Source organism: Micromys minutus, assembly GCF_963924665.1.
Source record: "Micromys minutus genome assembly, chromosome: 3".
In the NCBI taxonomy this organism is placed as follows: Eukaryota; Metazoa; Chordata; class Mammalia; order Rodentia; family Muridae; genus Micromys; species Micromys minutus.
The window spans coordinates 17763719-17776182 of NC_137972.1; the positions used below are offsets into that span (position 1 = coordinate 17763719).

The following is a 12464-nucleotide window of genomic DNA, read 5'->3' on the forward strand; positions in this document are numbered from 1 at the left end:
ACAGAAAGCAGGAACTGAAGCAGAGGCCAAGGAGGTGTATTGCTTACTGGTTTGCTCTTTGTGACTTGTTCAACCCACCTTCTTATATAACCCAGGACAACCAGAACCAAGAATGGTACTGCACACAGTGGGCTGAGTCCTCTTACATTAATAATCAATCAGGAAAATGCTCACGTGCTTGCCTATAAGCTAATCTGTTGGTGGTGTTTTCTCTGAAGTCCCCTCTTCGCAGATGACTATCTTGTGTAAAGTTAGAAAAACAAAACAAAACAAAAAACTAAGGAGCACAAATTGTGAGCCACTCCTATCCAGAATATCCAGCAAGTCCAGTGGCCTACTGGGGCCCAGTTGAGAGTCACAACTGTGCACAACACATCAACTCAATGTGGGAGATTGACAAGAGAAAATTAGAAACAAAATTATGAGCTGTGCCATTTCCTGGGATTATGTGGTGGTTTGAATATGCTTGGCCCATGAGAAGTGACACTATTAGGAGGTGTGGCCTTATCAGAGGAAGTATGGCCTTGTTGGAGAACATGTATCACTGTGAAGGCTGGGCTTTGAGGTCTCATATATATTTTCAAGTCTGGCCAGTGTGACACAGTCCCCTTCTGTTGTGTGCAGATCAAGATGAAGAACTCTTATGTCCTCCAACACCAAGGCTGCCTGCATGATGCCTGCGTCCCACCATGATGATAATGGACTGAACCTCTGAAACTGTAAGCCAGCAGTGTTGTCTTGGTCATGGTGTTTCTTCATAGCAATAAAATCCTAACTAAGAAAGAAGTTGGTCCCAGAGACTTGGGTATTGCAGTGATAGGTCTGGCCATGCTTTTCTTGGGAGGAGTGTGGATTTGGGGACCTTGTCAAGCAGTGGAATGCTTTAAGTGGGGCTTAATGTACTATCCTAGTAGAAGCATGGAAGAAAGTAGTGCTGGCTTCTCTTGGCTCCTCCACAGGCTGCAGAAGGAGACTGGAGAGTATATATGAGACCTCAAAGTCCCACCTCCATGGTCACACACATTCTTTACAAGTCCACACATCCTCTGATAAGGCCACATCTTTTAATAGTTCTACTTTAATAGTTCCCATGGGCCTAGCATATTCAAACAGCCACAGATTAGAAAATCAACAACTATTCACTCTACACAGGGTACGCACAACATGTGAAAAAATTACTTTACCCATGTTCAACTTAATGAAGGAATATGTTTTATTGGGAGGTACTTGCAGGCACATGGTTGAGGGTTTACATGCAGAAGCATGAGTGGACTGAAAGGCACTTTCCATCCCAACGTGAGCAATGGTTCATAAAGTCTACATCCCTATATGCCCAGTTTTCAAGTAACTTCAAGGAAAGAGTCCTCCTCTCAAGCAATTCTTTACTGATTATTCAGCCCCAAGAAGAGTGGGGATGGGGTAAAGGAATCCCTGTGAAGTATGCAGCTCCCTGAGCCTGGTGGGTTCTGTAAATTTCTACTTGCATCTCTGTGGCACATGGTTTAATCCTGAGGAAATGACTTTGTAACAACCCAAGATGAATTAGTTCTGTAACTTTATTCCTAATCAGTAAATAAATAGAAAATCCTGGTCTAGACATCTTTTAGCTCAGCTACAGGAATGCTCTGATAGGATGCCAGGTACTGTGCTCCAAACAAACTTTCTAACTCATGTATGTGTATGTGTGTGTGTGTGTGTGTGTGTGTGTGTGTGTGTGTGTGTGTGTGTGTACATCATTCCTTTCCCCAGCCTATCCAGAATTTATTATACAACCCAGGCTGGCCTGGGACTTGTGGCATTCTTCCTCCCACTGTCTCCTAAGTGCTAGAATTACAGACATTAGCTACCACTTCTGGCTGAGATTACAAATATTTTACATTAAGAAAAGCAACCACATTTTTATTGTACATTTTTATTGTAAATGTACACAGAAAAACCTTGTACATCATCTTGGATTTTTATTTTTTTCTCTCAGTTCAGAGACCTGGCATCATCAGAGTATTCTCAGGAGGAGCCCACAGCTGTAATTGTCTCCTTCTAGATTATGTAAATACTTGAGAAAGAAAGCAAGGAGAAATGGGAGTCATAAGTCTGGAACACATGTGTCTTCAGACAGTTTGGAGAATTGAAACTCTAGAGATTATTGAAATCATGAACTGATCACGTAAAATTCCGATAACACAGGCCAGCCAGGTGGCTTCTCAGGCCAAGGAGCTTTTTGCCAAATGCAAGGACCCAAATTCTATTTCGGGGACTCATATGAAGTAGGAGGAGAGAACAAGCTCCCACAAATTGTCCTCAGATTTCAAGACACATACCATGGTACATACCCAACTCCCACCCCAATAAATCAATCCAACTAAAAATATTTTTTAAAAGTAAAAGTAAGTACATCACAGCAGCAGAAAAATGAAACCTGCCTCATGCTTATCAATTAAAGACATTGCATGTCTGTCATATCAATGCAACTGCATATATATATATATATATATATATATATATATATGTATGTATGTATGTATGTATGTATGTATATCATAACTGTGGCTGGTTTCTGCGGCAAAACTCAAATGAGGTAGAGGGGATAATGAAATGATTCAGTAGGTAAAGAAATTTGCTGTTAAGTCTAATCAGCTTATTATGATCTCAGAAACTATGAGGTGGAAACGAACTAATGTGAGTCCTACACGTAATTACTTAACCTCTACAAGTACACACACACACACACACACACACACACACACACAGTAGATAGATGATAGTTAAATTGATAGACAGACACACCATCAATAGATAGATAAATAGATGGATAGAGAGATAATAGATAGATGATAGATAGATGATAGATAGATAGATAGATAGATAGATAGATAGATAGATAGATGATAGATGGATGGATGGATGGATGGATGGATGGATAGATAGATAGATAGATAGATGGATAGATAGAAGTAAATAAGTAAATATGGGGCTGAGACATGGTGACTCCGTACTTCAGAGTTCTTACTGTTCTTTCAGAGGATCAGAGTCCAGTTCGCAGCACTGGTTGAGGAAGCTCACACTACCTGTGACTCTATCTCCGTGGAGCCTTCTGGCCTCTATGGGAACCAGCATACATGTACATGACTCACACACATACACATAAACACATAATAAAATAAAAAAATAAGTTTAATTAAAAGAAAATAAATTTTAAAAAACACCCAAAGGAACTGTACTTTTCCTTCAAAGAGCTCAGTTGGGGTCAGCTTATAACAGAGGCTGGCTGTGTGACTCTCACTGCCTAATTTGTGTCAGTTCTGAACTCTATGAAAACCTCATCCCATTCAAAGAGCTCTTTGAGTCATAAGAACACCTCTCCTGGTATTAATGAGTTTTTAGACATTCCTGCTTTTCACTTGGTACTGAACTAATTACCTTATATATGAAGAGAGAGCATGTCCCATAGGCTCATGGAGAAAGAACCACTAAGACACACCCAAAAGACCTAAAGGTTCTGCAGTGGTAGGTTCCTGGGCACTCCTGTGGGACAGCAGGAAGGTTTCTGTTGCAGAGGGAAAGTAATAGATGATGTAGCCAGAGGCCATGTAGAGGCTCTTTTTTGGCTGTAAGGTCTTTAGATTTTAAGGAGCCTTTATTAGGAAGCCTTTGAAGAGCTGAACGTCTCACCAAGATGATATGACATACCTAATCTTATTCCAGATGCAGTGCAGGAAAGAGATTGGGAACAAAAAAAAATATGCATTAAGACCAACATGTACCTGTCTGTGTCTCAAGCAGACAAATCCACCTGCTGGTTCACCTCAATTGTCTGTGTAGTACCTTCTAATCGACCTAAGTGTAACATCTTCACAAAGGCAAACCAGAAGACAGGCACTCCAGGAGTGACTGTGATCTTTGAACACCAAGATTATTAATCTGAATGACACTTTTATCTTCTTGGCCCTGACACTTGAGTTACCAAACACTTTCTGCATTTGTTTTATGTGGTGCTCAATAACTTATCTGAATGAGATGGATATCACAGGAAGGTTTGTGTACACAGATCACATTTCAAGTATCTGAGGCCACAGGCAGCTGAACTAAATAACTTCCATGACAGGGGTTAATAGAAGATGTTCTGCAGTGAGACAAAGGAAATCTGACAGTGGAGGAGGACAAGAAATGAGACAGGGACGATGAAATAGATAACTGAAGAGAAACAGTTTTAGAACATAGCGAGGAAGTTTCAGACCACAAGCTTTCTGTTTCCTGCGCTAAAGCAACTCCTGACACTTGAAAAATCTAGTCTCTGGGGGGAAAGAAGTGAATGTCACACTTCTTACATCCATAATTAACTAAATAAAACTCATCCAAGTATGAGAGAGAAACACACACACACAATGATAGAGATTTTTAAATCTCTCTTCAGTGTTACAACTCCTGGCCACCAATAGCAACTGGAACATAATGGGTATTCAATAAATACCAGTAGCTACCTATTTATGCAGAGAAACAAAGGCAAGGGACTGTGTGAGGAAGTTTACTCTCTCTTCCAGTGATTTTCTAGATCGAATACAGCAATCTCAAACGTTTAGCAACTTGTTCAGATTATGCTAATTTTCTAACTTATTTGTGTTTTCTAAAAGTTTGTGGAAGGATGTCTTTGATTCTGGGAAAATCCCATTTATCTCTCCCTCTTGAAGCTACACTTGTGAGAAAGCACATTTCAGACAGCAGGGAAAACCCACAGCTCACCACAACAACACTCAGTGAAGTGTCTAGGCCACCGGAGCATGAATTACAGAGAACTGGTGGAGATGAGCGAGTAGAGGGTAGGAGGAAGAGGTGGAGCCTGCCTAAGTGAGTATAAAGGCAGAAATCCTCAGAGATCAAGACACTGAAAAAGACATCTCCGGCTGGGGATCACCGTGGACCACTTGAGATTCACCAGAGGTCTTGAGGGGGGAAAATATTTAAAGGATGAATTCTGAAGACTGTTCTATAACGAAGAGTAGCTCTTCACATCTGGAGAGAGGGCAGAAGGGTAAGTCATGTGATTTCCTCCATTCTGGTGTGATCTTTACATTTGATGTATGGAATAGAGCAGAGAATAGAGAGATTGTCAGAGGAGTTGGTTACATTCTATTTCAGTCAGTAAAAGAGAAACTGGGCATAGAGAAATACTTGTCTGACAATTCAAAGACAAAATACTTGCATGCAAGGGAGCTATATGAATCTCAAAAGATATCAAAAGGACTTTTCCTTTGAATCAATTTGTATCATCTCAACCTTTAGATTTAAATGGAAAATGATATGGCTTGACCTAGTTACCCTTTATCATTTTCCCATACCTGCCTGTGCACAATGGGTAAGTCTTAAATCCTTCTCTTTATGAAGAACTCTGGTCTCCACATGAAGAGTTATGTTCTGGCTCTTTCCTTATACGTTTTTCTGCTCACTGTGTGTCTTGCCTCTTCAGCGTTCCTCTCATGAACCCTCCAGCACTGGCAGAATTAAGGCCTCCATGCTCAGAGAAAGCAGCATTACACACACCTGAACGTTTGCAGTGTCATGTGGTGATTCATTAGAATGGAACCCTGTCATAAAAATGTCATCTTCTGTAGTGACCTATGGAACTTCCTCCTTCCATTTTGTTCTGTTTCTCTCCTCCGTTGAATCACTTGGAATTCTGTAACTATACATTTGTCTTCGTTTTTATACAAACACGATCACCCTACACATTTCTGTCTCTTCTGTCTGTTTTACACATATTCTGCTTCCCGTTGCCAGAATTTTCCCATTCTGTTTCCATCTGCGTGGTGAGGAGCCCTCCAGCACTTAGCACTTGGGAACAAGAGTTATTTCTAATCATGAGCTATCATCCAGTTAATAAAGGGATATATTATTATAGTTGATGAGGAACAACAACAACAAAACAACCAACAAAAAACAACCTCAATTACCTTTAAAAATTCATCTCTTATTTGAGAGCATGAAGTCAAATGCATAGGATATAAAGTCTACAGTATTTATTTTTGGATACCTAAATAACCCATACCTGTATGTCTCACTTAAAATTTTTTAAAAAGCAGATAATAATGAAACTATAATAGATAGAGGAATGAAGAAAGGGCTGAATGTAGAAAATGCTGACATGGCCTGGGATCAGCCCCATCTACTTGTGTATGTTAATCTTATGTTCTAATGGCTGTGACCTTAGCAGCACAACAACAATGAAATCAACAGGTTCCTCCTTGGGTGACTGAAAGTTGGTAAATAGGTGGATCTGTTTTCACCGCCTTCATTGATGCACAGGCCTCAGGAGTGTGCTGTTGTGAGGAGGATGTTTTGTTGCCTAGGTGACATGTTAAACTGTGGTTAGCAATGACCCTCAATGATGGAAATAAAGTGTCACGTGGGAATTGGTCTACATATGCTACCCACCAGGTGGGTCAATGGGAAGAGCTAGCTGAGGCCTATGGTTGCTTTGGATGTGGGTATGTTTGCTATGCTGTCAGAGATCTTGATAAACGGAGTCCAAGCAATGTGCCTATCACGTGTTGAGAAATGAAACTAGAGCTGTCTCTGAACTTAATATTCAAGCTACTAGAGACTACTTCTGAAGATAATAGTGCATGACTGTAAAAAGGAAGGCAGGGGAACACAGACCTGGTCAGGATGGATAAAAGCTTCCCTTGGGAGACCTGAAATCAGATTTTCGCCAAAAGAAAGAAAATCCTAGAAAATGTACAAGTTGATGATACTTGCCACATGATGTCTCCTCTCTAAACTCACCTGGAACAAAATGTTTTAAGAAAAAGAAAAAATGAATCCACAAATTCCAAATATAGCCTACAGAAATAATCTTTTAGTTATAAAACACCATCCACAATGAAAATTTAAATGTTTTAAAAATGAGAAAAAAATTGAGATAAATTCTCACCTTGCAGCCAAAGACTTCAAGCTGGCAACCCTCTGGCACTGGTGCCTGAGTATTAGGATTACAACAGTTGAGACTGGCTTTCACTGTGAGTTATAATCTTATTCAAACAGTCATTTCACATCAAAGCATCCATGAGAAACAAAAAATAAATTCACACTGGAGAATTTGAGAACTTACAAGGGCATTCTTATAGGGCCACACTGTTTTGAAACTTGAGGGTTCACTCTGAAAAACAAAACAAAACAAAACCAAAAACAGAATCCAAAATGTAAAGCTGAAGTTGACTTTCCTTCTACAGACACCTATTGACATGCTGGACTAACATATTTTTACCTATCCACTCCTGATATGGAAACATTTATTAGTTAAAGGGAACTGCGAGTTTGCTCTACTTTTATACAGAACCTTAAATGGGGTGAAATCTGTTCAAAATGTTTTATAGCACTGTTACTTGTATTATTTTAGTTTATCTTAGAAAATGTAGTGTTTCACTGTCCATTCTTGCATCATCATCTTAACTGTGCTATAATTTATGTGCAGTGAATGAGCACAGCACAGGAGTCCAGTGTAAGGACACAACAAATGTGTAGCCGCAATTCCCATCAATATTTGAATATTTCCATGATACTAGGTGCCATTCTCACAAGCATACATATAAACACTTGACTTATATCTGACACCACATCTTATTTTATCTACTCTAAAGTGCCAATTACATGGAAATATATATGTTATATAATTTTTAATGAATATGCTTTGTGTTTAACATTTTGCATGCACCAGAGTTTTATTGCTAGTATCATTTTATGTGGAAATACCAAAATGCACTTATTCATTCTCACGCTGACAGATATTTGGATTATTTTCAGGACTTGGCCTTAGCGATAATTCTATGAATATTTCTGTGCAAAGCATTTCAAGATCATGTTTTATTTCTTTGAAAGGTGGTGGTGGTGGTGGTGGTAGTGGTGGTGGTGGTGGTGGTGGGTGGTGGTGGTGGTGGTGGTGATGGTGGTGGTGGTGGTGGTGGTGGTGTGTGTGTGTGTGTGTGTGTGTGTGTGTGTGTGTGTGTGTGTAAGGCTATATGGATCATACAGTGGTAGATGTATGACATTGATTTTTATTTATGTCTGTCAAAGTGTAGGTCGTATGTGCACAGGTGTCTTTAGAAGCCAGAAGACTGGAACCTTTAGAGTTGGAGTGACAAGTGATGTGAGCCCCCCTGATGTGGGTGCCAGGAACCAAACACTGGTCTTTTACAAGAACAGTACAAGTTTTCAAACACTGAGACATCTCTCCAGCACCTATGTGTACATAGCATTTTAAAAAACATTTTCAAAGTATTTTTCCAGTTTACTCTCTTAGCATTAATACATAAAAATTTGCAATTGTTCCCTATCTCTACTAGCATTACCAAGAAGCAAAATCAAGTTTTCGCCATTTTTACCTAATTCTCCTTTTAAATATTTATGCATAAATTCACAGTTCACACGTTTATTCTGAGCATTCCGTCACCCATAAAGAGTAGCTAACTCCAGGGAGACTATGAACTACAGACAGGACACTCATTTTATAGGTCTCCTATAGCAAGTGAGTGCTTAAAAGTCTTATATTGTGGATTAAAAAAATGAAATGTTTGAGTTTTTATAGCTATGAAATATACCCTTAAAGCCTACTAAACACATATATAAATTATGTATTTATGCATGTATAGTGAATATATATACACATATATAGTGAAGACACTTTATTAAGTCAATATTTTGCTTGCTTTGCCTTATCTCTAGCCAGCAAGACATTCTTCAAATGCACTCAGAATTTGGTACAATTAACCAATAATATTTTTATTAGTGGGACAATACATTGCTATGATTAATTATATATTCCTCATAAAATATCAACTGCTCCATCTTACAGCCTGTACTTACCCCCCCCCCTTCTTTTCCTTTTCAGACGATGGCACCAATATTCATTTTGAGACACATCGTGAGGGATTCATTCAAGTTCCTGTCCCCTGTGCTGTGTTTATAGTGGTTGTCATCACTTCCTTAATTATTGCGCTCATTGCCTTAAGTGGTGAGTCTATACTTACAAATTCTCTCAAAGCCTCCAGCAGCAAGCGCTCACATGTGACCGAAAAGAATGGGTCTCAGCTTTATCTAGTTAATCAGGCCTCCTGATTGACTTAGAAATGTCTCAGACACAGAAAAGGTCAGTTTTATGATCAGCTCCCTGAATGGCAGCTGCAATAATTTCAGAAATATTTAAAGTGCCTGACCGACTGACACATCATGTAGAAGTGACCATGTTTACATCTACAAGAAAGGGAGCATATGGTTAATCAAAAAGTGGCCAATAGTTTTGCCTTTCATCTCAATCCAGCAGACTAAGCATCCTGGGTTTATTATATGGGAGCAACTCCCAGAGCCAACTGGGGCATTCTATGATGCCATGCTCGCCAAGACATGTCTATATCTTTCATAAATAAGAAATGTTATAATTTGAAGAAATACCCAAACCTTCCTTCTTACTGTCTTTTTTAATCAAAAAATTTTATATAGTATCTTCTGATCAGAATTTCCCTTCCTCCACCTCCTCCCACACCTCCTTGTATACTTGATCCTTTGCTGCTTGAATCTCATGATCAAATTCCTGTGGGGGACACTTATGTTCAGAACATCACTTAGACCTTACAATATTTGTTTCTCCTTTTAATCCAAATGTTATTTTTGATATTTTTTCACTTCTCTGACACTTTCAGACATCACAGCCCTCTGTTCATGCTCTGTCCTGTCCTGAGGGACACTGGGCACTGGACAGACACTAGCTGAGGTCTGCTTTCTTCTTCCTTACAAAGGAGCGGAGTGTCCCCTGGACTAGGGTCACCTGTGGAGAGGCTTTGGTTTCTTCTGTTACCAAAACAAATGCTCTTTCTGTCTGCAGTGGGCAAGTACAATTGTCCAGGCTTGTATGAGAAGCTGGAGTCTCCTGACCACTATGTTGCTTCCTGTGAGAATGAATGGATTCCATATGAGAGAAAATGTTACCGTTTCTCCACCACAACCAAGAGTTGGGCCTCGGCCCAGAACTCTTGTTCTAAAGATGCTGCTACTCTTGCTGTTATTGATTCAAAAAAGGACATGGTAAGATTTATAACTGATACCGTCAAATGCTCTTCTATTTAGATCTTCTGTGGTTCCAATGTGTTCTGAGTGGACACTGGGCACCTATCTCTCATGCAGGGACACTTAGCCATGGGAGGCAGGGTGCAGTATGAATGATCTAAAAGGTCAAAATGAGAATCTGCTATATAGGCTCCCAGTGTGGTTTGAATGCTGAGTTTCAGAGACCATCAGATGAGCTGATGTGAAGCACAGTTAGCAATGCTCAGCTTAGCCCCGACGCTCAGTCACGTTCGTAACCCAGCTCCCTTGTGCTTTAAGATATTTCTGAAGCGACATGCTGGTGGACTGCAACACTGGATCGGGCTGAAAAATGAAACTAATCAGACACAGAAATGGGCAAATGGCAAAGAATTTAACATCAGGTGAGTCGCAAGACATCTCTCGGTTCTCTCTAGGCTGGGACTTTTAAAATAAATAAATTCCTTTTCTTCTTTATCATTTTTAATGTTTCCTCCTTTTTCTTCTTTCTAAGTTCCGTTGTGAGTGGCGGTCGGTTCCTTTCACAGCTCTCAGCAGTACTTTTATGTGTTTTACACTCCTTGGAGTTATTGAGAGACATCCTTTACCATTAAAATCCACTCAATAACTCCTTCTAACCCTTTAACTCTGTCTTAGCAAACACTAGTGTTAGCAATAGTCTTGGTGAGTTTGATGTAGTCCTAGGACACTTCTCAAGATGGGTGGAGAAGCAGTCGCTGGGGAAAAATATGCCTGTTTCATTTCCTTTTCCCAGTTCATCCCTATAGGAACAAAGGGCAATATTATAGTGCCTAATTATAAGTGCCTATGAATCTACACAACCTCCCCCAGCAATAAAGACACGCTCATTATCTATTATTGAGTCAGACTTAAGGATTTAAGGAGCATTCTGTAAATTTACTGTTGATGTTTAACATACGAAAACTCAGAGTTGAATACATGTCACACGCTCTTGACATTCGTATAATGACTGATACAATATCAGTATTAAATATGTCTAATATAAAAGTCTATATTTCTAAATTAGTCACAGTGGTACATGCTTTCAGTCTTGTCACCCAGGACACAGAGGCAGGTGAATTTCTGCAAACTCGAGGCTAGCCTAGTCTAATAGTAAAGCCCTCTTTCAATAACAAACACATTCCATTCCTGGTAAAGGGATTTTTAGCATGTGTCCCATGGTTGTGTATCTATGGCCAGGGTACCAAGGAACACAAGAAAACCACCAATGGTCTAAATCAAAGATGAAATTAGGTATGACCACGCCTTAAGCTCCTTAAGCTGTGCTTCTTGAGGGATCTATAAGGGAAATATGATTTTGAACTCTACTGGGAAAGCCACTAAAGTCAGAAAAATAGGGCCTTTAGCTCTGCCTACGTTCTCTCCCAATGATTTCCATCCAGGGCTGTCTGTTGTATCTATACCCATTAGACCATCGCTACTTGGCTGGAAGTCGTGTCCTTGTGTTTCCTACTCAGGGAACCAACAGGAATGGCAGAGCTCACCCCACGTGACCTTATTCTCACGTAACTGGCTGGAAACGATAGACTGCAAATAAGTCTGAGTGTCTCTATGCTTTGGCAGGTTCAACTCTGAGAGATGCATTTCGCTGCACCACACGGTTGTTGTTGCCTTGGACTGTGAGACAAACTTACGCTGGGTCTGCAGCAAGCCCTCCAGATGACGAGGAAGCATAGATGTACACGTGACTGTGCCACAGCACCACGGGAAAGTTGTGTGACTGGATGCTACTTTGCGGTTGAGTTTTATATCTTCTTGGAATTCTTCCACATAGATAGGACTGTGGAACGCAAGGAAGAAGATCCGGGAGGACCCCTTGACTGGGAGCTGAAACTGTCACCAGCTGACTGGAAATCACAGCAAAGATAAGAGGATGGCTATGAGGCCTCGGAAGTGCACTTTATATTTTAAACATAGAATGAATAAAAATGACTAGCTTTAGAGTTACTATTTATTGCTGAATGACTGCAACAGACAGTGCCTTCGTGCGTTTGCACTATTTGAAGGGGTTTCTGAGCTAGTAAAAGCTGAATGTAAATGCAGGAAAATTAGCAATGACTGACTAAAGGATTCTCTTAAACTCTCAAAGCCTTCACAAGTAGACCAATGCTTATGAAATCAAGCTTTGCAGTAACGCCCTCTATTTACAGACCTTTGCCTTGCTGTTTTGTCAATTGTTTACCCCCAAAGAATAACTTTTTCTTTAACTTCCTCAGTGTAGACAGTTAATGTTCAATGCTACATATCTCTTTGTAGTTAAAAATCTCTGTAGTGTGCTTCAAGGAGGAAACAAAAGCACAGCCTATGAGGAATATTTGTAGAGCAGATTTCAAAGTGCTGGAGAGAAAAGTGCA

The 12464-nt window shown here is 40.0% G+C and overlaps 1 protein-coding gene across 1 annotated transcript; it reads left to right on the plus strand.

The window, feature by feature from the left end:
- Window positions 1-4962: 4962 nt before the first annotated feature.
- CD69 (CD69 molecule) lies at window positions 4963-11773 on the plus strand (the record flags this gene model as incomplete). Its single annotated transcript, XM_080913763.1, has 5 exons — window positions 4963-5026; window positions 8879-9001; window positions 9869-10068; window positions 10369-10472; window positions 11674-11773. The coding sequence occupies 5 exons, from the start codon at window positions 4963-4965 to the stop codon at window positions 11771-11773; spliced, it is 591 nt and encodes a 196-aa protein (XP_080769889.1).
- Between the last annotated feature and the right edge of the window lie 691 nt (window positions 11774-12464).